General features: G+C 47.6%; 1 protein-coding gene across 1 annotated transcript; it reads right to left on the bottom strand.

Annotated features, from left to right (window-relative positions):
• Positions 1-461: 461 nt before the first annotated feature.
• LOC123127431 (uncharacterized) lies at positions 462-19,797 on the bottom strand. The gene is made up of 7 exons (XM_044547131.1): positions 19,604-19,797; positions 19,382-19,471; positions 18,309-18,485; positions 12,097-12,267; positions 11,811-12,020; positions 1,876-1,961; positions 462-1,675 (listed from the first exon to the last, which is right to left on the bottom strand). Exons 1-7 carry the CDS (start codon positions 19,701-19,703, stop codon positions 1,028-1,030), a joined length of 1,482 nt encoding a protein of 493 aa, XP_044403066.1. The 5' UTR covers positions 19,704-19,797; the 3' UTR covers positions 462-1,027.
• Between the last annotated feature and the right edge of the window lie 6,297 nt (positions 19,798-26,094).

Genomic DNA, 26,094 nt, shown 5'->3' with positions numbered 1-26,094 from the left:
ACCATGCATCAAAGCTAGCTGGCTAGCTCGCGTGGGGCGCCATGCACGGACCGACACCCATGCAGCGAAGTTAGCTAGCTCGCTCGTGTGGATGCTCGTATTGCTCACGGCAGGGCAAGCGCGGCAGCACGGCGGCGTCCGAGCAGGGCGATGCGAGTGGCTCGAGCGCGGCCACGAGCCGGCGCCCACCGTGCATCAAAGCTAGCTGGCTAGCTCGCGTGGGGCGCCATGCACGGGCCTACACCCATGCAGCGAAGCTAGCTAGCTCGCTCGCGTGGATGCACGTATTGCTCACGGCAGGGCAAGCGCGGCAGCAGGGCGGCGTCCGAGCAGGGCGAGCGCGGCGACTCCTGCGTCATGGCAGGGTGCGAGAGAGAAAGAAGAGAGAAAAAAAATTGTGTGAATGGATGGCAGGTGGGCCACACAGGACCGGCAACGGACAGAGGTGGACGAAAGGAACATATAAAACGTCTGCTTTGTATTTGCTTCGGATCCAAATATGTCTTAAATTTGAGACGAAAATGAGTCCGCACGGACACAAAATGAAAATGAGTCTCCCTGCACGGACACAAACGGACATAGTCGGGCGTGGCCCGGTTGGAGTTGCTCTTACTGGCTACAACTACAAGTTGCTATCTGCGAAAATTACATCCGGCTTGCCGAAATCTCATAGTGAAAATGGGTCTCCCTGTTGGGCCATCGTTTTTGTCGGCGCAGACACAAACGGGCATAGTCGGGCGTGGCCCGGTTGGAGTTGCTCTTACTGGCTACAACTACAAGTTGCTATCTGCGAAAATTACATCCGGCTTGCCGAAATCGATACATACTACCTACTTACGACGTACGTCTACCCCCACCTAAATTGCTAGACTGACTTTACCTGCCACATCTTGCGGGCGGAGAGTAGGGCGAGACAGTGACCCATAAGCAGCATCCTTGTGCTTTTAGTACACTGGGGACGTCGAAAGACACCCTAGGCATGACGGTAAGAAGGCTGTAGGCACAATGACGAGAGCCCTTCCATCAGTCAGTACCTGAAGCCGCTGTCAGCACCATATTTGCTTCTCATGTTGTAGTGATCATACTTCGGATCGCTGTAGTCTGCCGCTTTCATCTCTGAGGGCTTAGGCTCTGGATGCCCAGTCCCATAGGTAACCTCCCCACTCTTCTCCCGATGACGGTGGCGGAGCCGGTCTTTTGGGACCTTTGCGCTTGCTTGAGGTGTCTCGGTTGATCCGTAGAACTCAGCGTACTCCTGTCTCTTGGTGGACCTGTGCTTGCTTGAGAGAGTAGAATCCCTGAATTTCGATGATTTGATGCTCTTCTGAGCCTTTGCCAGAGTCTCGTTAGCAGCACTAGGAGCATGGCGCGTCTCGGTTATCATTGGGGTGCTACTGAGCTTCTGGGCTACTGGGTTCTCCTCCCTGTCCTCGGTCATCACAGGCCTATCTTTGAGAGGAGTGAGGCCTGTTTTTCTCTTCACAGGTTGCATGCGTAGCGGGGCAATGTTGAGGACAAGATTCCCCACACCTTCAACAGCAAGCTTCAGTAGATCAGCAACAAGTGTCCCCAAAGACGGCCATCCCGCACTTGGTTCCTCTTCAAGGCTTTCCACAACCAAAGGTGGCTTTCCTGCAGTGCTGCTCTCTTGTTTACCATCTTCAGATGCTTCTATCTGAATTGCCATCGAATTTTACTTTAGTAAGCAGCGGTTTCATTTGAGAAAACGAATTAAGAGATTTGCTGTTTCAGTCTGCTCTGCTATTTAACAATTAAAAGTACATCAAAGAAAAATCCAAGAACACCAAACTACATATTCCCTGTGAAAAATTCTACTTCATGGACAACTGAAACCCAATATACTAGATAAGATACCTTTTCAGAAGTTGATGAACCAAATCCGTGCTGTACCACAGAAAAGAGATATCCAGCCACAACGGCACCAATAACCAGTATGATATCTGTGGGGAAAAAATGTGATATCAATGATCAAATCTATTCAAGTGCTAATTTCGACACAGTTGCATTAAGTACCACATGACCTGAAATAATGATCAGCATCGGCAGTTTTATCAGGGACAATCAGCATGAAACTAACCATAAATCCAACCATTCTTATTATCAATTTATCATAGTTAAGGTAGGATAAAAGGTCAACGATTCCATCGACCATATGACCCATCAGATAAATTGCTGTTATGCTACTGTTATAAGATTTCAAATTGATATGACTATATATTGCGCTGAAAAATATTTACAGACTATTGCTGAGATGGGGTGTCATTATTATGCATCACTTTTCAGCATAAGGCCCTTTGAGGACATGTACAGCCAGAGCCTCCAAGAACACTGCTCCCTGAAGGGTGCCTATTTGGGGTCGGGTCTTGCTGCTGATCAGTCAAACACGTGCTAGACTGTTAGGTCATCCTTGGAATTTTGATGCCAAGGCATGGTGTTAGCACAATATGTGCAGTGGCAGCATGAAAGTTGTTTAAGATTGAACGAATTTCCTACCCTGAGCAGCAAGCACACAGAAAGTTTGATATCGTACATGCTCTTGCTAGAATGAATTCAACTGAGGACTGGAGGCAGTCCTAATTCAGTTCAGACCTGGAGCACTTCAGGGCTCGGGCTAAGCTATTTTTGGGAAGTACACTGGGTAGGCATAATAATCTGGTTTTCGGTCTCAAGGCATGCACAACGGTTGATAAGATAGTCTTATTTTAAGTCATGCATGTAATTTAGAGATGACAAAAAAAGACGTCTACAATGGGTCATATCTTAGCCTTATCTTCAATAACTAGCTATTCCTAAAAACGTGGTGAGACATATTGTGCTAAGAGATCATGAGAAGACAAGCCTTTTCCTACGAGTTCTCTCTCTTCCACCTCATTATTTATCCTACATGGCACTCCTAAGACAGCACCATCGTACATGCCCTCATTGCCAAGGATGTGCACCAAATGCTATTGACTGGTGGTTGGTTCACATTGGACAGCAAGGACCTGCAGCTGACGGGGAGAAGTGTGCAATACTTCAACACTCTCCCTCACAAGTGGCTTCCTCGGGCCTACACATAGACTAAACGTGGGCTGCAATCTTTTTATTTAAATTGCCAGCCGGGGCTTGAACTCGGGACCTCTTGGCTCTAATACCATGTAGAATCTAATACCATGTAGAATTGCATGCACCGGCCAGCTCACCCAAAAGCTCAAGCTGATTGGGGTAAGTTTTTTTTCTTCGAAAAGGATGGTAGCACCCCTAGCCTCTGTGTTGATTGATACACAGTCATATATTATTTATTATTTAAGAATGCCAACCGAAGGTCCGAAGCCTTGCCTCGATGCCGAATGAATCGGCTTTAAAAAAAAGGCGAGCCCAACCAAAATGGATCTGACTTGCTACAGGATCTCCACAAAACCTATGTATGTGACCAAATTAAATGGAAATATGCTACTCCTAGACAAAGCCTTAAAGAAAGTATTGTCGTACATGCGCCAAAGTTGACCAGTCCTACCAAAGGTCGAACATTGGATTTTCTTCCCGAAGACAAGCTTCAAGCCAACATCTTCAACAAGGAGTCAAGGACACAACGCCCGCATACCGACATTGTCTGATCCAGCTTGAAAGGGAAGATTGTGGGTTTTGAATAGTTTCGAGACTCGACCCCCCATGGCGTGCTCTGGTGAGGAGTCGCACCTCGGCCGGTCGCCTCCCCGCGTCCCCCCTCGCCGGTGCCTCCCGGTGTTCCCTTCCTGCACGCGTCCACCGCCATGGCGTCGTCCCCCCTACTCCGCCGCTCGTCCTTGCCCTCCCCTGTTCCCTCTCGCGGACGGGCCATCGGTGGGCTGATTGGGCGAAGGAGAACCGCAAGGATGCCGGTGCGACGGCGGCTGATCTTCGCCCTGGTGCGCGGCGATTCGGGGTCCAGCTCGCGGCTACGGCCGGAGCTTGACCTCCCTGCAACGGCGGCGGTGGCTCAGGTACGTTCTTCCCCACCCTGCCTTCCTCGATTCTGGTTCGGGGGCCCGATGCTGGGCATCGTGGGCGGCGTACCCGTGCACGCGCGTGGGGTGTGGCGCGCCGGGCGGACATCGGGGCGGTAGCGCCCGATGCCCTCGCTGCCATCGCGTCGAATGTCCGCGGTGCAGCTCCGGCGATCCCCTCTCCAGCAGCGCTGCGGTTGGGGACGTTTCCGGTGCCTCGCGGGGGTTGGTTCCAGGCATTCCATGCCGGTTCGGACGCCGTCTTGATCGCCGTGCTCGAGGTTGACCGGCCGGCGCCGCCGCGCCACCTTATCCCATTCGTACAGGGGAAACCCTACCCTCCCCTCTCGCGGTGGTGCGAGATGGGCTGGCCGTTGCTTGCTGCTTGGGCCGCAGGCGTCGGGGGGGGGGGGGGGGGGGCTGTCATGCATGGTGGGCCTGGCTGCGGGCCCGACTAGGGGGAACTCAGTGGGCCTGGCTGCAGGCCCGACTAGGGGGAACTCAGTGGGCTCCCTGGCGGGACAGGTTAGACCGTCGGTGGCCTTGCCAGTTGGGCCGGCGCGTCCACTGGCCAGGCTGGGGCCTATGGAGGCCGCCCCTCTACTAGGGTTCCAACCCGACGCGCGTCCCTCCTCTGCTTCATTCATCTCCCGTGCGCCGCCTCCACCTGCAGATCCCTCTCTCCTTCCCTACTCCTCCCCGCCCCCGCCCGGTCTCATGGCTCATGAGGCCGATGATGGAGGGCCGCGGCCCAAGCGGCGGGCAGCAGAAAGGGATGACCCTTGCGGCTCTAAAGGCCGCCACCCCTCTCCTGCGGCTAGCCAGCGGGAGGCCGAGCTGCGTGCGGCTGCTCTCAAGGGCAAGGCAGCCGCCATGGAGGGGGCTTCCAACAGACGCGACCCTCGTGCCCGGGACCGCTCCCACTCCCCGGACCATTGGCGTGGCCGGGAGCGCCGCTCCTAACCGCGTGACCGCTGGTCCCGCTCGTCGGCGGGCACTAGCCAGCTGCTCGGCTCGTCTCCTCGCCGATACTCAGATCAGAACAAAACTTTTGGATTCTCTTTCGCCTATCGGCTGGCTTTAAACAACCTTCACATTCCCCCCCCCCAGCGTCAACCCCAGTACCTCCCTTCGGGAATGGGCGGCCGCAACCCCAACAAGGGTGTTGATGCGGAGCATCCCAAGGCCATCCCCATGGACCCAACTACATCTCCTACGACACCTCTTGGACCAATGACACGAGCACGTGCAAGAGCTCTTGAAACCGAGGTGACATCTCTCCTCTCACATTTCCACTTTGATGCACATGAGACATGGCTACTACCTCATACGGATACTTTGTGAACATCAAGACCCCTCTTTAGGGAAGATCCCCCAAGCGGATTCAAGACCCCTCTTCAGGGAAGAACATCAAGACCTCCTCACGGAGAAGACCGTTACCTTTGTATCGTCCTTGGTTGATCGTGTACCGTGTGAACCCTATGTATTCAAGGATCTAGCACATGTGTGACTTTCTTGTGTTGGTTTAGTGATTCTCTTGTGTTTCCCTTGTGTTTTCCCTCGTTTCCCCCTCGTGTTCTTCGCGGGATTCCGCTCCTTCCGTGAAAGATCGGGCGATTAGGGTTCTACCCCACATCATCTTGGTATCATGAGCCATGTTGATCACAATTTCGGAGCCTCCCCGTTGTGCTGCTAGCCTTGTTTTGTTGTTTTTCGTCCTAATTCAAAAATTCCCCACAAAAATAGCCCCAATGTTTTTTTGTGATTTGTTAGTGTGTTGAGATTTTGTTGGTTTGGATCCATGGATTTGCTTTGTTTTGAGTGGATCTAGCTTTTCCCCTTTGTCTCCACCACTTTCCATCCACGAAATCGCCCTCAATCGACGAATTTCACCTCATCCACCCTGTCCACGTGAAGTTCTTCCCGTGCCCGAGCAGTGCCCAGGCACCGGACATCCGCTAGCCACCGGACGTCCGACGACCGGACGACCGCTCCCCACCGGACGTCCGGAGTTCCCTGATGAAACTGAATTTTTTCAGTTTAGTCACCACCACCGCCCCACATTTCCGCATACGCACTCCCACCACCAATACACCATCACCACTTCCGCATACCACCACCATTTGGCCCGTTTCGCACTCCGACACGTGTTGCCACTTCGAGCTTTGAGAATTTGAGTTGCGGTTCAGTATCCTTTTGTGTTTCGGCTACCTAGGTACGGTTCAACATCGACATCACCGCCGCTCATCTTCGCCACAGACGCGTCATCAACAACGGCCACCTCAACTACACCTTGGTATTCGTGCCACCATTTTGACACCATACCGGAAGCAAGCCCAGTAACCTTGTCTTGGTATCGTGATACATTATTTTTGCCATTACATTGATAGCCATCATAGCCTTATTCCTTTGCGTTGCTTACCCATCGAGACTAGCCATTGAGTATTGCCGGCAAGAAGACTTGTGCACATTAGTGATCATACTTCCCATAGCATACATACATCATTGTTGCATATATTGGTATCGTCTCTGGTGTCACAAAGTTGTCATTGCATACACAATTGCTATCTTGGTTCGTCAAGCATTGCATGAGAAAAAAGCTCCAACATCAAAGAGCCAAACAAGCTTTTAAGCAAAGAGGAAAGATAAGAAAAAAGCTTTTAAGCAAGAACCATCGCATCATACAACATTAAGATTGTCATACTCGATCATCTTGAATCATATCATAGAAACACCTTGCATAAAGCATACTTGGGATAGAAGTCGTTGCATTTTTGCTAAGTAGGTTGTGCACAAGTTCTTGTATCCGCCTATTGTGCAATCGTGCTAGCGTCTCTCTAGTGTTGTGCAACAAGAGCATTTTCGTGGATTCCACATTTTGGCTCATCCTTGGTTGCCCAACCCCACTTATCTTTTTGCGTGTGTGTTTCCGTCTACCTTATATACTTGGTCTACTTGTTACATTGCATCTTGCGAATCTTTTCCAACATTATTGAAGCTCACTTACAATTGCATCAAATTTTGTGCCACCATCCTAACCAAGCTCCACCATAAGCTTTTACTTGTGTAGGTGTGAGAAACCGACAAGAGATAGTACCAATTGTGTTATTTCCTTGTCCTACATTGGAGTGATCATCGATCCACTTTCAACTTCGGTCAAGATACATTTGGTATTCGTTCTTCTCTTTCTACCACTCACATTGTGTATCTTGGAATGATGGATAGGCCAAGTGCTTCTACCAACCCACTCTTCATTGAGCACGACGATGACATGAACTCCTACGTCACCAAGAGTCACCTCTTTGGTGCACAACGTGCTTTGCATCAAGAGCAACAAGCCATGAGTGAACTCATCGACAACCTCGCCGCCGACTTACGACTCTCCGAGCAACGTACAAGGGACTACTTCGACCACAAGCTAGACGATCACAAGCAAGAGAATGACGCAAGGATGGACGAAATTCGCGCTTTCTTGCTCAACCGCTCTTCTTCCACTTCATCTTCATCAAGAAGGACCCGCTCAAGTCGACATTCCGACTTCACCCTCTCCGGCTCAAGTACACCGACATCGAACACTCTACGCCGTGCCGCGCGCAACGAACATCAAGCAAGCCTCAATCCCCTACGCGACACCGACTCTCAAGAGCCCGACAACGTCAAACTCAAGAGGCCTTTGCGCTAGCACGAGAACAGCAACGACAACGCCAACATGAAGAGGAAGAGCGAGCGCGTTAATACCAAGTTGCACAAGATGCCAAGGCACAACGCCAAGAAGAACAACTCCGTGAAGCTCAAGCACTTGCGGCGCAACAAGCCCTCCAAGATTCAAGTAGAGCCGTAGCCAACCGAGGCCGACAAGCTCGAGAACAAGAAGAAGCATTTCGCGAAGAAATTCAAGAACGGGGATTTCAAGCTCGCGTGCATCGTCAAGTTCCTCAAGCTCCTCCACAAGCTCGCCAAGAACACCAAGTTCATCAAAAGCATGAAGACAATGGAAATCCTCCACGACAAGAGCAACATGAGGTTGACAACCCTCCTCACCAAGAGCGACACGAGCTTGACAACCATCTACAACATGGGCGTCATCATCCCCGACCCCAACACAATGAAGAGCAACGCTATGGCAAGCTCAAGTTCACCATGCCCAAGTTCAACGGAAGCAACGATCCCGAAGAGTACCTTTCATGGGCATTGAAGGTCGACAAAATCTTCCGTTTGCACAACTATGAAGAAGAGAAGAAGATCGCGATGGCATCCCTTGAGTTCCAAGACTATGTCCTCATTTGGTGGGAACAAGTTATCGAGCGCCGAGAGGCAAGAGGTGAACCACCCATCACTACTTGGGCGCAAATGAAGGATGTCATGAGAGCACGCTTCGTGCCTACCTACTACAACCGCGACCTCTTCAAGAAACTCCAACTACTCAAGCAAGGAACCAAAAGCGTTGAAGAGTACTGCAAGGAAATGGAGATTGCAATGATAAGAGCCAATGTCACGGAAGATGATGAGCAAATTATGGCACGTTTCTTGAATGGACTCAACCATCCTATCAAGAAGATCGCCGACTTCCAACCATACTCGAACCTCATCGAGCTAGTGCATTAAGCTACCAAAGCGGAACGCCAAGTGCAAGATGATTTCAAGTATGCCAAGTTCTCTTCCAAGACATACGGTTTCTCCAACAACCAAGCTTCAACGACTCCAACGCCGTCTACCAAGCCTTCTACTAGCAACATCGACAAGTCGAGTTCCAAGAAAGCTTCGTCAACTCCAAGTCATCCTCCTACGACGAGCAACTTCAAGCCAAGAGCTTCATCATCATCCACTCCAACCGATGAGACCGTCAAGACAAGTTCCTTCAAATGCTTCACATGCGGAGGCCGAGGCCACAAGTCCTATGAGTGCACCAACAAGCGGACCATGATCCTCAACGACGACGGCACTTATGACTCAATGAGTGAAGAAGAAATGGACGCCATCGAGCAAGTCGCCATGCACCGGCAAGTGAACGATGAAGAGGAACAAGTCTTTTGCGATGAAGATTCAAGTCCCGCCCTTGTTGTCTTCAAAGTCTTGACTCTCCAACATCACCAAGAAGAAGACCAACGATGCCACATATTCCACACCAAGGCCGGCATCAATGGACGATCCGTCAAGGTCATCATCGATGGAGGGAGTTGTCATAATCTCGCAAGTGAAGAACTTTGCTCCAAACTCCAATTGCCCAAGACGAAGCATCCACATCCATACAAAGTGCAATGGCTTAGCGACTCCGGCACCATCCAAGTCGAGCACCGAGTACAAGTCTCCTTCAAAATTGGCGCCTACGAAGACACCTTGGAGTGCGACGTCGTTCCAATGACCGTTTGCCATCTTCTTCTTGGACGCCCATGGCAATTTGATAGAGGAGTCATCCACAACGGCCGAACGAACCACTACATCTTCAAGATGAAGGGCAAGGAGTACGTCCTCCGTCCAATGTCACCAAGCCAAGTGATCGCCAGCAAGCAAGCCACCCATCGTGGAGATCATAGTGAGGGAGCGAGCCACCAAAAAGAGAGTGAGTGCCACAAGCCCAAATCGAACACCTCCACGATGAGCGAAAAGAAGAACTTAGTCCTATTTGCCACCAAAAGTGAGATAAGAGGAGTGTGTGAGCACCCATCTAGTGTCCTACACTACGTCCTCGTGTGCAAGGACAATGCACCACAAACTAACACTTCTCACACCCTTCCTCTAGTGTTGTCTTCTTTTTTGCAGGAATTTCATGATGTTTTCCCCGACGAGCTACCTCCGGGACTACCTCCACTACGAGGCATTGAACACCGCATCGACCTCATTCCTGGAGCACCGCTTCCGAACAAAGCTCCCTACCGCGTCAACCCCGAAGAAACCAAAGAAATACAAAGGCAAGTAAAGCATCTCATAGACCATGGACATGTGCGTGAAAGTTTGAGCCCTTGTGCCGTCCCGGTCATTCTTGTGCCAAAACGAGACGGTAGCTTTCGCATGTGCTCCGATTGTAGACCTATCAATGCTATCACCGTTCGTTATAGGTATCCCATTCAACGCCTTGACGATATGCTTGATGAACTTAGTGGTGCCACTATATTTTCCAAAATTGATCTTAAGAGTGGTTACTATCAAATCCGCATACAAGAGGGTGATGAATGGAAAACCGCTTTCAAAACCAAGTTTGGGTTGTATGAGTGGCTAGTCATGCCTATGGGTCTATCGGAAGCACCGGGTACTTTTATGTGTCTTATGAATCATGTCTTTCACCCTTACATTGGTATATTTGTTGTGGTCTACTTTGATGATATCCTTGTTTATAGCAAATCTCTTCGAGATCATGTCACCCACTCCCCCCGCCGCCCCCCTCCTTCAGAGCCGAATTAGCTTATGATGCTTGATGCTCGATTTTGGGGATTGTTGTGTTGCTCCCCCAGCAAGACTTATGTATCTCGTACTTGTGTGTGTGTGCGTGTTCGGGCCGGTCTCCGGATCCTTGCTACTGTTACTTTGTGTTGTGGTCGTTGCTTTATAATATAAAGCGGGGGTAACCCTTTTTCGTCAGATTGTGGGTTTTCATCCGGAGTACACACATTGTTGTTATTGAATCCATCCGCATGCCTGGAGCACCATCAAGCCCTTGAGGACGATATTGGGCGGTGGCTCCATGCGTGCCTCCGGCAAGCTCGCAAAGGCGGTGCCATGCCCTGAGATTAGCCCGCCTTGCTACTCCTTACGTACCGGTTCCGGCATCACAAACATAGCGGTCGCAGCAATCCTGCAGGTTACAACGCCACTGTCCCCCGTAGTAGTCGCTGTTAGCATAGCTCTTGGTCCCACCCCATGGCGCCACTCCTCCGCCCAAGTGTTGCGGTAGGTGGTGTGCCAGGCCCAACAAAGACACTCATCCCCTGAATCCGGCCATCGCAGAACTACCCCTTAAAGGTGGCCTGACGGCCAAGAGAACCGGCCCTTGCCGGACGACTTCCCACGCTACCACACCCCTCCCCCCCGTGCAAAGCCCTGTTGACTCGCAAGCACTTGCCCTTTCCTTGTGGCGCGCCACCGGTGAAACCACCATTGTAGAAAGGGGAGATCCAGCTGCAAGACAGTACTGAGTCACTGCTAGCGGCTCGGGAGGTGGGGGCACGAGAGCACCGCTAGCGTTGCCATGGGACGATGCGGGGGTGATCCGGCTTTTCCAGGTCGGCTGGTTTCATCTCCCAATGCAGCATTAATGCCACATTTCAAGGGAGGGAACGTCAAATATGCATCCTAGAGAAGAATCGGGCTTGGTAGACTTGAACTGTGGGCTAGACAATCATAGGCTTGTGGCCTAAACCGATGATTGCAAAAGGGGGAAGTAGCAGCACAGGAAGGCGGCAAGCAGCACAGAATGGCCTTGGCTTTCTCCTCCCCAAGCTCACTATGTACACAATACCCTCTCTGTTCTTCTAATCCCCCTAACTCAATTCTCCATTCCAGCGTCAATCTCTGTTGTTCTCCTGTATTGATACTTTCGGACTACAAGATCAAACCAAATTCTAGCACAGGCCTTCCAAACAGTATCAGTGCAACACTCAACATAACAAAAGACTCACATGATCAAATCATGTCCTTAAAACAAGGTGCATCCCTTTCCTATTAAAAATGTTTCAGTTATTTTCACATGTCCAGTCCCAGTCCAGGAAACCATCTTTCCAACAAAGGGTTTGAAGAATCTCAATAATAAATGGGATTAAAACTTCTCCTAGGAAAAACATCTGTGTACACTAGAATAACAAACAGAAACGAGTAAACAAGATAATGAACCTGAAGATAGGAATGCGGCATCCTGGTAAGTACAGTCCTCTTGCGGAAGGACGATTTTCCGAAGGGCAGCATTCCCACGGTCAATGACCAACAGAGAGCACATTTTCTTCACATATACAACATCAAAATCAGTAGAGAACTTTGCATCTTCACTGGGACCATCCCTATACCCTGGGATATTGGATTTTCCACCAGCAATAGTGGTCACCCCTACACAGAAATTTCAACCACCAACTGTTAAAGCAAAACAAATGGATGACCTTGTACTATTAAACTATTAGCTTACCTGACTCGCCAATCTTTCGAATTGCCAGATTTGCTGTATCAGCAATGTAAACATTTCCTGTATCATCCACAGCAACACCAGTGGGGCGTTTGAATCTTGCATCAATAGGTTTACCATCGATATGACCTGCATGCCCCTGGAAAGAACCAGCAACTAGCCTTCCCCTGCTATCTGCAGAGATTGTAATATCATTCCCATTAGCCAAACTATTGGAACTATGCTTACAACATACTCCCTCCGTTCCAAAATAGATGACCCAACTTTATACTAAAGTCAGTACAAAGTTGGGTCATCTATTTTGGAACAGAGGGAGTATAAATTATATTCATTTAGGCACATGTGCATGCTCTTAGTTAATTTGTACATCAAAGTGCATTTCATACTACTTGAACAGACGAGACCAATTTCTTCAAGGATGCCCTAAATCCAGTTGCAATAAGGTACTCTTTGGTGACAGTAAGTCAAGCATCGCCACTTAAGAGGAAATATTAGAAAAAAATTGTGCTAGTTATAGGTGCTAGGAAAGCAACTTGTATTCCCATGAGGGCATAGGCCGATATATATACATGTACAGATGTGAAACATATGCAGGAAACCCCTTATACAACGGGATAAATACAAAGGGGTACATGACTTATAATATAACTCTAACACCCCCCCTCAAACTCATGGTGGATGAACAACACTGAGTTTGGAGAGATAAAAGCCATGTTGTGCTCTAGTCTGGGCCTTCGTGAGGAAATCCGCCAATTGTAACTCGGAAGGCACATACTGAAGAGCAATAACCTGATCCTGCACACCAGCACGTACATAGAAAGCATCAACACCAATATGCTTGGTGAGCTCATGCTTCACAGGATCGCGCGCAATGCTAATAGCACCTGTACTGTCAGATAAGAGCGGAGTCGGTGTAGTGACAGAAACACCAAAATCCTGAAGTAACCACCGTAACCAAGTCACCTCTGCCGTCGAAAGAGCCATTGCTCGCAACTCAGCCTCGGCACCCGAACGGGAAACTGCAATCTGTTTCTTCGTCTTCCAGGCAATGAGAGAACCACCAAGAAAAACACAGTAAGCAGAAAGTGAACGGCGATCAGAAGGATCACTAGCCCACGTAGCATCCGAATAAGCCTGAAGCTGTAAAGAACTGGAGCGAGGAAAGAATAGACGGTGAGAGATTGTGCCCCGAAGATATCGGAGAACACGAAGGAGATGACTATAGTGGACCGATGTGGGAGCGGAGACGAACTGACTCAGAATATGAACCGGATAAGAGATATCCGGACGAGTGACAGCTAGATAGACAAGACTGCCAACAAGATGACGATAACGCGTCGGGTCAGGGAGGGGATCACCATCAGTAGCACGGAGGTGAACATTGAGCTCCATAGGAGTCTCAACAATGCGTTCGTCAGTAAGAGCAGCACGAGCAAGAAGATCCTGGATATACGTTTCCTGGGATATAAAAAAGCCATCAAAGGTAGAAGGGACTTCAATCCCAAGAAAGTAGCGAAGAGGGCCAAGATCAGACATAAGAAACTGCTCACTAAGACGGGCCTTTACAAAGGCAATATACTCGGGGTCATCCCCAGTGATGACCATGTCATCAACATAGAGAAGAGTCCGACCACGAGGAGAAAGGTGAATAAACAATGCTGGATCATGAGCACTTGCTGAAAAACCAGCAGCAGTGACCACAGAGGCAAAACGCTCAAACCAGGCACGGGGGGCTTGCTTAAGGCCATAGAGAGAGCGACGAAGACGACAGACCATGCCATCAGGAACAGAATACCCAGGTGGTAGCTGCATGTACACCTCCTCACGCAGCTCACCATTAAGAAAAGCATTCTTAACATCAAACTGAGATATAGACCAGTGGCGTGCAGAGGCAACGGCAAGAAGTGTACGAACAGTGGTCATATGGGCCACAGGAGCAAAAGTCTCATCATAATCACGACCATGCTCCTGCTGAAAACCACGAGCCACAAGACGAGCTTTGTGACGCTCAAGAGAACCATCAAAGCGAGTCTTAACCTTGTAGACCCACTTACAAGTGATGGGACGGACTCCGGGGGGAAGGGAAACAAGATCCCAGGTACCAGTGCGTTCAAGAGCAGCAATCTCCTCTGCCATCGCAAACTGCCATTCAGGATGAACAACAGCCTGACGATAAGAAGTCGGCTTAAGAACAGCAGCACCAGCGATGGGAAATCCAAAGCGATCAACAGGCGGACGAGGACGAGAACGCAAGCCATAAGTAGGCTGAGAGGAAGATGACGACACATCCACGGAGGCATCCACAGGACGTGAACGACGAGTGTAATACTGAGGAAAAGATGGAACAATAGAAGGAGGAATTGCCAAGGTAGAATCGAGGGGTGGCGACGAAGAAGTCGCCGGAGATGAAGGTGTAGAATCCGGTGACATGCTAGACGAGGAGACCGTGGAAGATGGTGGCAGCAAATCGACTAGAGGTGGGGAAGCAGAGGGAGCGGAACAAATAGGCACAGGCTCGACGGGGGTGATAGGTGAGTCAGGAAAAGTGAGGAAAGAGATATCCTCCACTGAAAAGGTCGAGGAAGATGGGCGTGGGTAGAAGGGACGAGACTCATCAAAAGTCACGTCTCAAGAGATACGATCCGACGACCGATAGGATCCCAACAACGATAGCCCTTATGCTCATCATTGTAGCCTAAGAAGACACACTCAACAGACTGAGCGGTCAGTTTGGTGCGTTCGCGAGGAACAAGAAGAACATAGCAAACACAACCAAACAAGCGAAGCATCGAATAATCGGGAGAACGATCAAAAAGACGCTCGAAAGGAACACCACCCTGTAGAGCAGCGGAAGGCTGGAGATTGATAAGATAGGTGAAGGTGGAGACGGCCTCAGCCCAAAAATGAGGCGGGAGAGAGGCAGCAATCAGCAATGCACGAGCCGTCTCAAGAAGATGGCGATGCTTTCGCTCAGCCACACCATTCTGAGCATGAGCACCAGGACAAGAGAATTGAGAGAGAGTGCCTTCCTCAGCAAGAACACCACGCAACATCTTAGAGATATACTCGCTAGCAAAGTCAGCACGAAAAACACGAATGGGTGAAGAGAACTGAGTATGAACCATGGCAGCAAAACGCTTATAAATAGACAACACCTCACTACGAGAAGTCATGAAATAAAGCCATGTGTAACGAGAGAAGTCATCTATGAAAATAATGTAGTATTTATGACCACCTTTCGAAGCGAAAGGAGTCGGACCCCATACATCAGAATGGACTAAATCAAAAAGACGCTTAGACACTGACTCACTATGTGAATATGGTAATTGAACCTGCTTGCCAAGACGACAACCCTGACACTCTAAAGAGACATCTCCTGAGACAGACCCCAGAAGGCCTCGACAAACTAAAGACGACAACCGAGAGCCACACAGATGACCAAGTCGATGATGCCACTGCTTGAAGGAACCAGTAACAGAGGCGACTGAAGCGGAGGAACTGGCGATAGTGGTGGCAGCAGAAGGAACATGAAGCCAGTCCAACTCCCAAAGACCCTGAGAATCACGGCGGCAAGGGCCAGCCCCAACCAGAGTGTGCGTGCGACGGTCCTGGACAGAACAAGAGTCAACGTCAAGGATGACGCGACAACCAGAATCAGTAAGTTGACCAGCAGAAAATAGATCATGGTAAGTCGAGCAACATCAGGAACAGAGTAAGGAGTGGTAAGAGTGCCTCTACTAACGACAGAAAGTGGAATACCATCAGCAGTGAGGACATGAACAGGAGAATCCAGCGAGCGAAGAGAGGACAAAATGGAAGAATGAGAAGACATATGAAAAGAAGCTCCAGAGTCCAGAACCCATGGGGATGTACCTGACTGTGTAGAGGGTGATTGCTCAGTGCGGGAAGCATCAGTCACAGAACCAGCAATACCCGTCGAAGAAGAACCTGAAGCCGCGAGCAGACGCTTAAGTCTCAGAATATCCTGCTCAGTCAAAGCAATGGCTGAAGTTGTCGAGGTGGATGACGAAGTCCCTGAAGATGATGATCGCGCCTTGCGCAGGTGTTTCTTCTTCGTGTAGCACTGAGACTCAAGATGACCATCATTGTTACAGTAGTCGCAATGTGGACGGGGGCGACCTGAGCCTCCAGAAGGAGTGGGCAAGAGCGGCGGTGCACTCGAGCGAGAAGGGGTCGGTGCAGCAGGTGGCGTAGGAGCCGAGTAGCGAGCACAGAGGGAACCTCCAGCAAACCAGCACCACGTAAGCGAGTCTCCTCAGCACGAATCTCAGAAAGCGCCTCCATGAGAGAAATACGGCCGCGAGCAAACAACTGAGCATGCCGGGGCTCAAACTCCTTACGGAGCCGAGACAGGAACTCATAGACGCGATGAAACTCCAAATTGGCCTGGACAGCCTGGCAACAAGGGCAGGTACGACAACCAGCACTGCGGAGAGAATCAAGCTGGCGCCAGATAGCAGAATTTTGTGCATAGAAGTCATCAACAGTAGAGTCACCCTGCTGAAAAGCATGCTCCTGACGGACCACAGAAAGGTATAAGGCATCACCAGAGGGCTGATAGCGCTGACCTATGTTTTTAAGGCGACGCCTTACCGCCTTAGGGAGGGGGGGCGCTTTGGCGCCTAGGCGACGCCTAGGCGGGCACTTTGGACGCCTAGGCGCCCAAAGCGGTCGATTTTCCAAAGCGGAGGGGGAGCGCTTCGACGCCTAGGCGTCGCCTAGGCGTCGCCTTAGGGACGCCTTTAAAACATAGGCGCTGACGAAGACAGGTCCACATCTCAAGACAATAGGAAGACCCAGAAACTCAGAAGCAAACTGAGGCAGAACACTAGCAGTGAGAACAGCTGCAGCACGAGCATCATCATCAAGCCACTGGGTGTAAGCAGACAGAGCACCATGATAAATCTGAAGAGCCTCCTCATAAGCCAAAACCTTCTCATCATAAGCACGATCAGCAGCCTCATCAGCAAGCTTAGCCGCATCCTTGGCGGCCTGATTAGCATCAGGAGCAAGAACCAGTGGAGTCGGCGGAGTAGGGGCCACCGGAGGAACCGGACGTGGCGGATAGCAGACCTCACCAGAAAGAACACCCCAGAGACGGATGCCACGCATGTGAATGCGCATAAAGCCAGTGAACTCGGTGTAGTTAGTACCATCGAAAATCACCGGACAGCGAGGGACAGCAACATAGCCAAATGCAGCAGACATTTTTTTAGGAAACAAGTACGAGACGATCCCGACGAGAACCGCAGACAGCCGTCGCTAGCAGCAGGGGACGGCTGCAGGAAAATCGGCGCTGGCACCCAGGCTGCCGCCGGGAGTGCTGGATCGCAGGAAAGGCAGGCGCGGCTGGATCCAGAGAAAGGCTAGGCGCGGCTTGGACTCTGGCGACTGGATCGGGCTCTGGCGACTGGATCAGGCAGCCCTGGCGACTGGAGGAATCGGGAGGAGGCGAGCGCCCCTGGCGACTAGAGGAATCGGGAGCCCTGGGGATCAGGCACCCCTGGCGTGCTGGAGGACCTAGCAATGGGAGGAACCGGGCGCCCCTGGCGGCTGGAGAAGTTCGAGCGCGCTGGAGCAGGAGGGAGATCGACGAGGGCGTGGATCGATAGGAGCACGAGTTGCGCGTGCGAAAAAAAAACCTAAAGCTCTAATACCATGTTAGGAAAGCAACTTGTATTCCCATGAGGCCATAGGCCGATATATATACATGTACAGATGTGAAACATATGCAGGAAACCCCTTATACAACAGGATAAATACAAAGGGGTACATGACTTATAATATAACTCTAACAATAGGATCTCACCTTTGTTAGCTACCGGACAAATCTATAAAGGTCAGGAGTTTAAACATATTTCCTTGTAACTAAAGTTTGTAAGCAATATAAATAAAATGTGGCCCCGCGCGGTTAGATACGTTTCCACAGATCCTTGACATCATCACAATTTGCATACTTCTTGGTTACTTTGGATAATCCACTGATATGTTCAAGAAATTGGTCCAAAAGTTGCATCTGGTAGTTTGTGTTTTTCTTTAAAAAGATGACATGGTCCACTATGAGGATAATCATGGCCATTCTTCAGAAAGCCCAACTGATTTCATACCATACAGAAGCCCCACTAAATGTGCACAGAAGTACTTGAAGAGAACCATATAAGCATTGAACTGTGGACAGCAAGAGAAAAACATACATTCAGATAATGGTGGGGTTATTCGCACAATGTTGCTATGTGCTGAGTCTACTGCAAGAAGCTCTCCACCCTCAACTGAGGACACCCTAATGGTGTGGGGCGTGACACCGAGCTTGTCTCCTTCAACAAGCGTCTCAACAAAGTAGCCACTCTCATATTGCACTGCTACATTCCCATCTGCCAAATCAGATAAATACCATAACCATGAGATTAAGCTCAAGCAAGAACAAAAAATATCATCAGCCACTATAACCCACATTCACCAGCTGTGACTGCAAACGAGTTAAACCTGAATCAGTTTAACTCTTGCCAGATAATTCAGGTCAGGCCTAGAATGAGGACTAAACATGAGCATAAATCTGGGCTTAAGAGTTTCACATGTCATCGAGACAAACAAATATTAGGAAATGTTCAAAATGTTTGACCCATATGAGAATATTATGGTTAGTACAGCTGCTCCTGTTTTATTCCTATCTTTCATTTATTGATGAGAAAAAATCAATATATGTGTGCCAAGAATGAAAAGATGTTTACTACGTACATCACAAAGATACAAACAAATTCATTTTGCACAGCTTTCAAACTGAGTGACCCTACAATCAAAGAGGAAATATTAGGTCGCCGTACTGGTTTGTTGAAAAAACCGAGCCATGCCAGAGATGAGAGTAAAATGACAAGACTAAAACATGCTATTTGCTAAAGAGCTATGAACTTTACAAGAACAACCTGACAATATTTATGCAAAGGCCTGTATAATATAGAAAAAGGAGATGAGATCTAGAGAAATAATTAGCTTCTGTCGAGCCTCCCCCCACTTCTTCTACCACAGGTATTTCGTACTTCCATTCAGTGTACTATTAGTAATTACTCGTAGAAGGTTAGATGGAAATCGGTCACTAAATTGCAGCTGCGCATCTTACACCAAGATAAGAAGCACAACAAACTTCTAAGCCAAATAGAATCGCATCTCTCTCCCGCTCTCCCGAATTCGCAATGCTCGCTAATCTTCAACAAACAAACTAAGCAAACCCTCGAAACGGGGCAGGATCAACAACTAGCTGGCGCCCACTCACCATACTGGGGGTGTGAGGACTGCTTGGGCGAGTGGGGGGGAGAACCGCGTGGCCACCTCACCACCGACGATAGCTGCCTCACGATGTTATCTGCAATCAATGCCGCTACGAAGTGAGTAAAGCCCCCCGCAAAGAAAAATGAAGTAAGTAAAGCGGAGCGGAGAAAGCAAGATCGAATCCTGCATTTTGAAGAAATGAGCAATAAATGCTGGATGGATTGACCTGTGGGGGTGGCGAACGCATTCGCGTCGGACTGGAGGACGACGAAGAGGAGGAGCGCGTTGACGAAGAGGGAGAGCACCGGCATGGATCCCAACCTCATGGCGAGAATTTTTGGTGGCGCTGCCGCTTCTGGTGAACCTCGGGTTATAAAGCAGGGAGAAAGAAAGGGGAAAGCGAAAAGGAGCTTTACTGCTTTAGGCCTCGATAGCAAAGTATTTTCAAAGTATTCTGATAATATCAGACAATTTTCTAGTTACTGTAGTTTTAATTACTGTGACCTATTTGGTCACAAATAAAAACTGAGGTATTAAAATTAGAGTATTTCCAAAACCAAAGTATTTTCTCTGTCTAAAAAAGAACCCTGAACCTCTTTTTTTCAAAACATAGCAGGTGAAAAAACGAGCCCATCACACTTCGATCATTTTATTCTTCGATGACTGTTTGCAACAACTCACGTTGAGCCACCGTATTGCCTTCGAAGATGTCTCCGTCGGTGGATGACAACAGCGAAAACAAAGGGGTCTCCCTCTTCTTCTTCTTCTTCTTCTCCCACCTCTTGCATCGGTGATCGACCTTGACTTCTGCGGCCGCACCGATCCGTACTCTTGCCTGGCCACGGTGGCGGCGGAAGCTATTCTAAGAAGAAGCACATTATGGATTGTTGGAAGAAAGTGGCCATGTCGTGAAAGAAGGCCAAGCCGTTCATGCGCAGGTCCACCCATGATGATCAAGACGTCTACATCGTGTTGCTGAGCGTTCTAATAGGAAATCTACAAGCCTTGTGCATGTCGGTTCAGTTTATGCATATGAGCTAATACTAGTGTTTGCATGCGCCCAACTAGCTAGCTAACAGTTTGCATGCGCCCGGCTAGCTAGCTTTAAGAACACTCATGTTTTCAACGGCTAGCCAGCATTTTTTACGTTGTTACTCACGGCGCTAGCCAAACAGATCTTCTGTATTGTTGATACTTTAAAATACTTTGATATATAAAAACTGCAATATCTTGCACCAATAGGTTAATATACTTTAGTTTTCAATACTTGGGGTTGTACGAAACTTTATTATCAAATATAGCCTTAGGATAAGTTTGGCACCCCAGTATTTGTAGAGTTTTTTTTTCTAAAACCATGTTACGGACTTTGACTTTATAAATATCCCAAAGCTTTACTCCTCAAACTTCACAATGTTTGGGATAAAAAATCATGGGGTTGACCTAACCAAATGTGACGCCTGCGACCTAACGAATGAGAAAATTTGGCCAGCGAATGGGCTTCGCTATTCGATGCTCGCCCCTACAAATAAAATTCAAAGCTCTCAATTTGATTTCAGCAATAATTTGACCATATGACCCTCTACTTCCCTTCTGGATGTCCCTTGCTACTTGCTTTGAATCTGTGGCAATCATACAGCCATGGAGAAGAAGATTCTTGGTCAAAGATAATTCTACCCTGCAAGCAATTGTTTCGAGAGTAATCACATCTTGAACACCATGGATCACCAGTGCGGATGAGCCTAAATAAGTTTCATTTGAATCCTTGCGAACTGTTGCCACAAAAACTCATATACCTGATCTAGCAAGACCCGCATCTATGTGGATTTTGGCAAAACCTGACGGTGGCGCCGCCATACGAGTTGGACCCTGCCGCACCTCTGTCCCGTGATGTCGTTGTTTCGAGGCTTTTAGATAAATAACTCCAAACTCCGAAATGAAATTGAAGACGAACAGGTTCATAGATGGTGGGCTTTGAAATGCTCCATGCAGGGCCTTCCTTCTTGCCCACCATGTAGCCTATAGAGTTATAGCTAGTTTAACGAACACTTCATGGGACAGTGAATCCATCATTCCAAAAAACTATTGTTTCACACTTGGTTCATTGGTTGCCATCATATGTTCTGCCAAATCATCGTCCACTAATTCCCAAATGTACCTCAACATCGAACACTCTAACAAAGAGTGACGGCATGAGTCCTCCATCCCACACAGACCACACGCGGGTGTTGTAGACATATTATAATGACACCATACATCCTCCGTGGGTAAAGAATTCTTGGCCAATCTCCATAAAAATATCCTTATCTTTCCTGGGACTTGTGTTTTCCACAATGATTTCCATGACGCCTCCTCCTATCCCAAGTTAGACGACCCAACTCTCTCCTCAAGCCAAGCTTCTATACGGTATTTAGTGGCAGTCATCACTCTATATGCCGACCAAACTGAAAATGCCCCATTCTTGTCATGATTCCATGCCCAAAAGTCGCTAATATTTCTTGTACACAAAGAAATATTCAATATAACCAGGACATCTATTGGAATAAATACCTCCTCGACCCGTGCTCTGTTCCACGTGGCAGTTGTGGGATCAATCAACTCTGATACACAATGAGGCAAGTCGGCAAGAACACATCCATAGGGCATCATCATCCTAGCTCTAGGTAACCAATTATGGCTCTAGATCTCTGTCATTTCCCCATCGCCTATCCGTCGAATCAATCCCTGGACTAGGATGTCCCTCCCTTCTAGTATAGCTCTCCAAACCTGAGATGGGTGGTTTCCTACTATTGCCTGCAATATAGACGATGAATGAAAATAAACAGACTTCAGAATTCTCGCAGTCAGGGTTTCAGGGTTTTGCAGGATGCGCGAAGCCTGCCTCGCCAGCAAAGCCAAATTAAAGAGCTCAAAATCATTAAAACCAAGGCCCCCACCCTTTCGGCTGTGTCATCCCCTCCCATGATACCCAACTTGGCTTGCCTTGTCCATCTTTATTGCCCCACCAAAATTTCGTGATCAACATATTAAGGTGCTCACATAGCCCCCATGATATCTTAAAACAAGACATTGGATACATCGGAACCGCGTGAGAAACGAATTTAACCAGAACCGCCTTGCGCAGTGAACATGGTTTTCTCAATCCAACCCTGAACTTTACTCCATAAGCATTCATCAAGATACTTGAAAGTGGTACATCCTTTTCAGTGACACGGTAACAAAGCGGAAAGTACCCCCACACCTATTTCCCCAAAGGGATGACCTTGGGTTTTCGAACCTGCAAGAGGAAAGCTCCCTTGAAGCGATAGTCTCTAGCAAACTTTTGTCAAAGAAATAATTCCAGCTTTTGACCAGATCAGTCAAGCTAATTGTGATAAAATACTTGTAATAAAATAGATACGCATATGAGGTCTTGCTACCTCTTGAGCTTGCGTTGATTTTTCCCTTGAGGAGGAAAGGGTGATGCAGCAAAGTAGAGTAAGTATTTCCCTCAGCTTTTGAACCAAGGTATCAGTCTAGTAGGAGATAATGCAACAAGCCACCGAACGCCTGCACAAACAAACACCAACTTGCAGCCAACGCGATAAAGGGGTTGTCAATCCCTTCAGGTTTTTTGCAAAGTGAGATCTGATATAGATGGATAAATGGTAAAGTAATATTGTTGGTATTTTTGGTTTATGGAACGGAAAGTAAATATTGCAAAGAAAATAAATAGGAAACTAGAATTGTAGATTGAAAACTTATATGATGGAAAATAGACCCGGGGCCATAGGTTTCACTAGAGACTTCTCTCAAGATAGAAATTATTATGGTGGGTGAACAAATTACTGCCGAGCAATTATAGAAAAGCGCAAAGTTATGACGATATCTAAGGCAACGATCATGAATATAGGCATCACGTCCGTGTCAAGTAGACCAAAACGATTCTGCATCTACTACTATTACTCCACACATCGACCGCTATCCAGCATGCATCTAGAGTATTAAGTTCATAAAGAACGGAGTAATGCCTTAAGCAAGATGACATGATGTATAGGAATTAACTCAAACAGTATGATGAAAACCCCATCTTTTTATCCTCGATGGCAACAATACAATATGTGTCAGTTCCCCTTCTGTCACTAGGATCGAGCACCGCAAGATTGAACCCAAAGCTAAGCACTTCTCCCATTGCAAGACAAACCAATCTAGTTGGCCAAACCAAATCGATAGTTCAAAGAGACTTGCAAAGATATAAAATCATGCATATAAGAATTCAGAGAAGATTCAAATAATATGCATAGATAAGCTGATCATAAATCCACAATTCATCGGATCTCGGCAAACACACCGCAAAAGAGTATTACATCAAATAGATCTCCAAGAACATCGATGAGAACTTTGTATTGAGAATCAAAGAGAGAGAGAGAAGAAGCCATCTAGCTACTAGCTATGGACCCGTAGGTCTGTGGTAAACTACTCACGCTTCATCGGAGAGGCAATGGTGTTGATGTAGAAGCCCTCTGTGATCGAATCCCCCTCCGGCAGGATGCCAGAAAAGGCCCCTAATTGGGATCTCACGGGTACAGAAGGTTGCGGCGGTGGAAAAGTGGTTTCGTGGCTCCCCTCGAAGTTTTTGGGGTATTTGAGAATATATAGGAGGAAGATCTAGGTCAAGGGGTCACCGAGGGGCCCATAGGGTCGGGGGGCGCGTCCTACCCCCTGGGCGCGACCTCCACCCTTATGGCCGCCTCGTGGCTCTTCTGAATTGCACTCCAAGTCTCCTGGGTGTCTTCTGGTCCAAGAAAAATCATCGTGAAAGTTTATTTCATTTGGACTCTGTTTGGTATTCCTTTTCTGCGAGACTCTAAAACAAGGAAAAAACAGGAACTGGCACTGGGCTCTAGGTTAATAGGTCAGTCCCAAAAATCATATAAAATATCATATTAATGCATATGAAACATCCAAAATAGATAATATAATAGCATGGAACAATAAAAAATTATAGATACGTTGGAGACGTATCAGGCATCCCCAAGCTTAATTCCTGCTCGTCCTCGAGTAGGTAAATGATAAAAACAGAATTTTTTATGTGGAATACTACCTAACATATTTACCCATGTAATTATATTTATTGTGGCATGAATGTTCAGATCCGTAACATTCAAAAAAAGTTTAATATTGACATAAAAACAATAATACTTCAAGCATACTAACAAAACAATTATGTCTTCTCAAAATAACATGGCCAAAGAAAGCTTATCCCTACAAAATCATATAGTCTGGCTATGCTTCATCTTCATCACACAAAATGTTCAAATCATGCACAATGCCAATGAGAACCCAAGCAATTGTTTCATACTTTTGATGTTCTCAAACCTTTTCAACTTTCACGCAATACATGAGCGTGAGCCATGGACATAGCACTATAGGTGGAATAGAAGGTGGTTGTGGAGAAGACAAAAAGAAGGAGATAGTCTCACATCAACTAGGTGTATCAACGGGCTATGGAGATGCCCATTAATGAGCTATAAGTTTATGAAAGCTCAAAAAGAAAACTGAGTGGGTGTGCATCCAACTCGCTTGCTCACGAAGACCTAGGGCATTTTGAGGAAGCTCATCACTGGAATATACAAAGCCAAATTCTATAATGAAAATTCTCACTAGTATATGAAAGTGATATCATAGGAGACTCTCTATCATGAAGATCATGGTGCTACTTTGAAGCACAAGTGTGGTAAAAGGATAGCAGCATTGCCCCTTCTCTCTTTTCTCTCATTTTTTTGTTGGGCCTTCTCTCATTTTTTGGCCTCTTTTATTTTTATTGTTATTCATCCGGAGTCTCATACCGACTTGTGGGGGAATCATAATCTCCATCATCCTTTTCTCACATGGGACAATGCTCTAATAATGAAGATCATCACACTTTTATTTACTTACAACTCAAAAATTACAACTCGATACTTAGAACAAAATATGACTCTATGTGAATGCCTCCGGCGGTGTATCGGGATGTGCAATGAATCAAGAGCGACATGTATAAAAAATGATCAATGGTGGTTTTGCCACAAATACGATGTCAACTACATGATCATGCAAAGCAATATGATAATGATGATGCATGTCATAATAAACGGAACGGTGGAGAGTTGCATGGCAATATATCTCGGAATGGCTATGGAAATGCCATAATAGGTAGGTATGGTAGCTGTATTCAGGAAGGTATATGGTGGGTTTATGGTACCGGCGAAAGTTGTGCGGTACTAGAGAGGCTAGCAATGGCGGAAAGGTGAGAGTGTGTATAATCTACAGACTCAACATTAGTCATAAAGAACCACATACTTATTGCAAAAATCTATTAGTCATCGAAACAAAGTACTACGCGCATGCTCCTAGGGGGATAGATTGGTAGGAAAAGACCATCGCTCGTTCCCGACCGCCACTCATAAGGAAGACAATCAATAAATAAATCATGCTCCGACTTCATCACATAACGGTTCACCATACGTGCATGCTATGGAACTCACAAACTTTAACACAAGTATTTCTCAAATTCACAACTACTTACTACCATGACTCTAATATCACCATCTTCATATCTCAAAACAATCATAAGGAATCAAACTTCTCATAGTATTCAATGCACTTTATATGAAAGTTTTTATTATATCCCTCTTGGACGCCTATCATATTAGGACTAATTTTATAACCAAAGCAAATTACCATGTTGTTTTAAAGACT

Source organism: Triticum aestivum, chromosome 6A (genome assembly GCF_018294505.1).
Source record: "Triticum aestivum cultivar Chinese Spring chromosome 6A, IWGSC CS RefSeq v2.1, whole genome shotgun sequence".
Classification (NCBI taxonomy): Eukaryota; Viridiplantae; Streptophyta; class Magnoliopsida; order Poales; family Poaceae; genus Triticum; species Triticum aestivum.
This window is presented reverse-complemented; position numbering and strand designations above follow the sequence as displayed.

Coding starts and splice junctions, on each gene's coding strand:
- LOC123127431 (XM_044547131.1), bottom strand. CDS start 19,703: ATGAGGTTGGGATCCATGCCGGTGCTCTCCCTCTTCGTCAACGCGCTC. Junction 18,486..19,381: donor GTCCTCACACCCCCAGTATG/GTGAGTGGGCGC, acceptor CTGATTTGGCAG/ATGGGAATGTAGCAGTGCAA. Junction 12,268..18,308: donor AACCCCACCATTATCTGAAT/GTATGTTTTTCT, acceptor CAATCTCTGCAG/ATAGCAGGGGAAGGCTAGTT.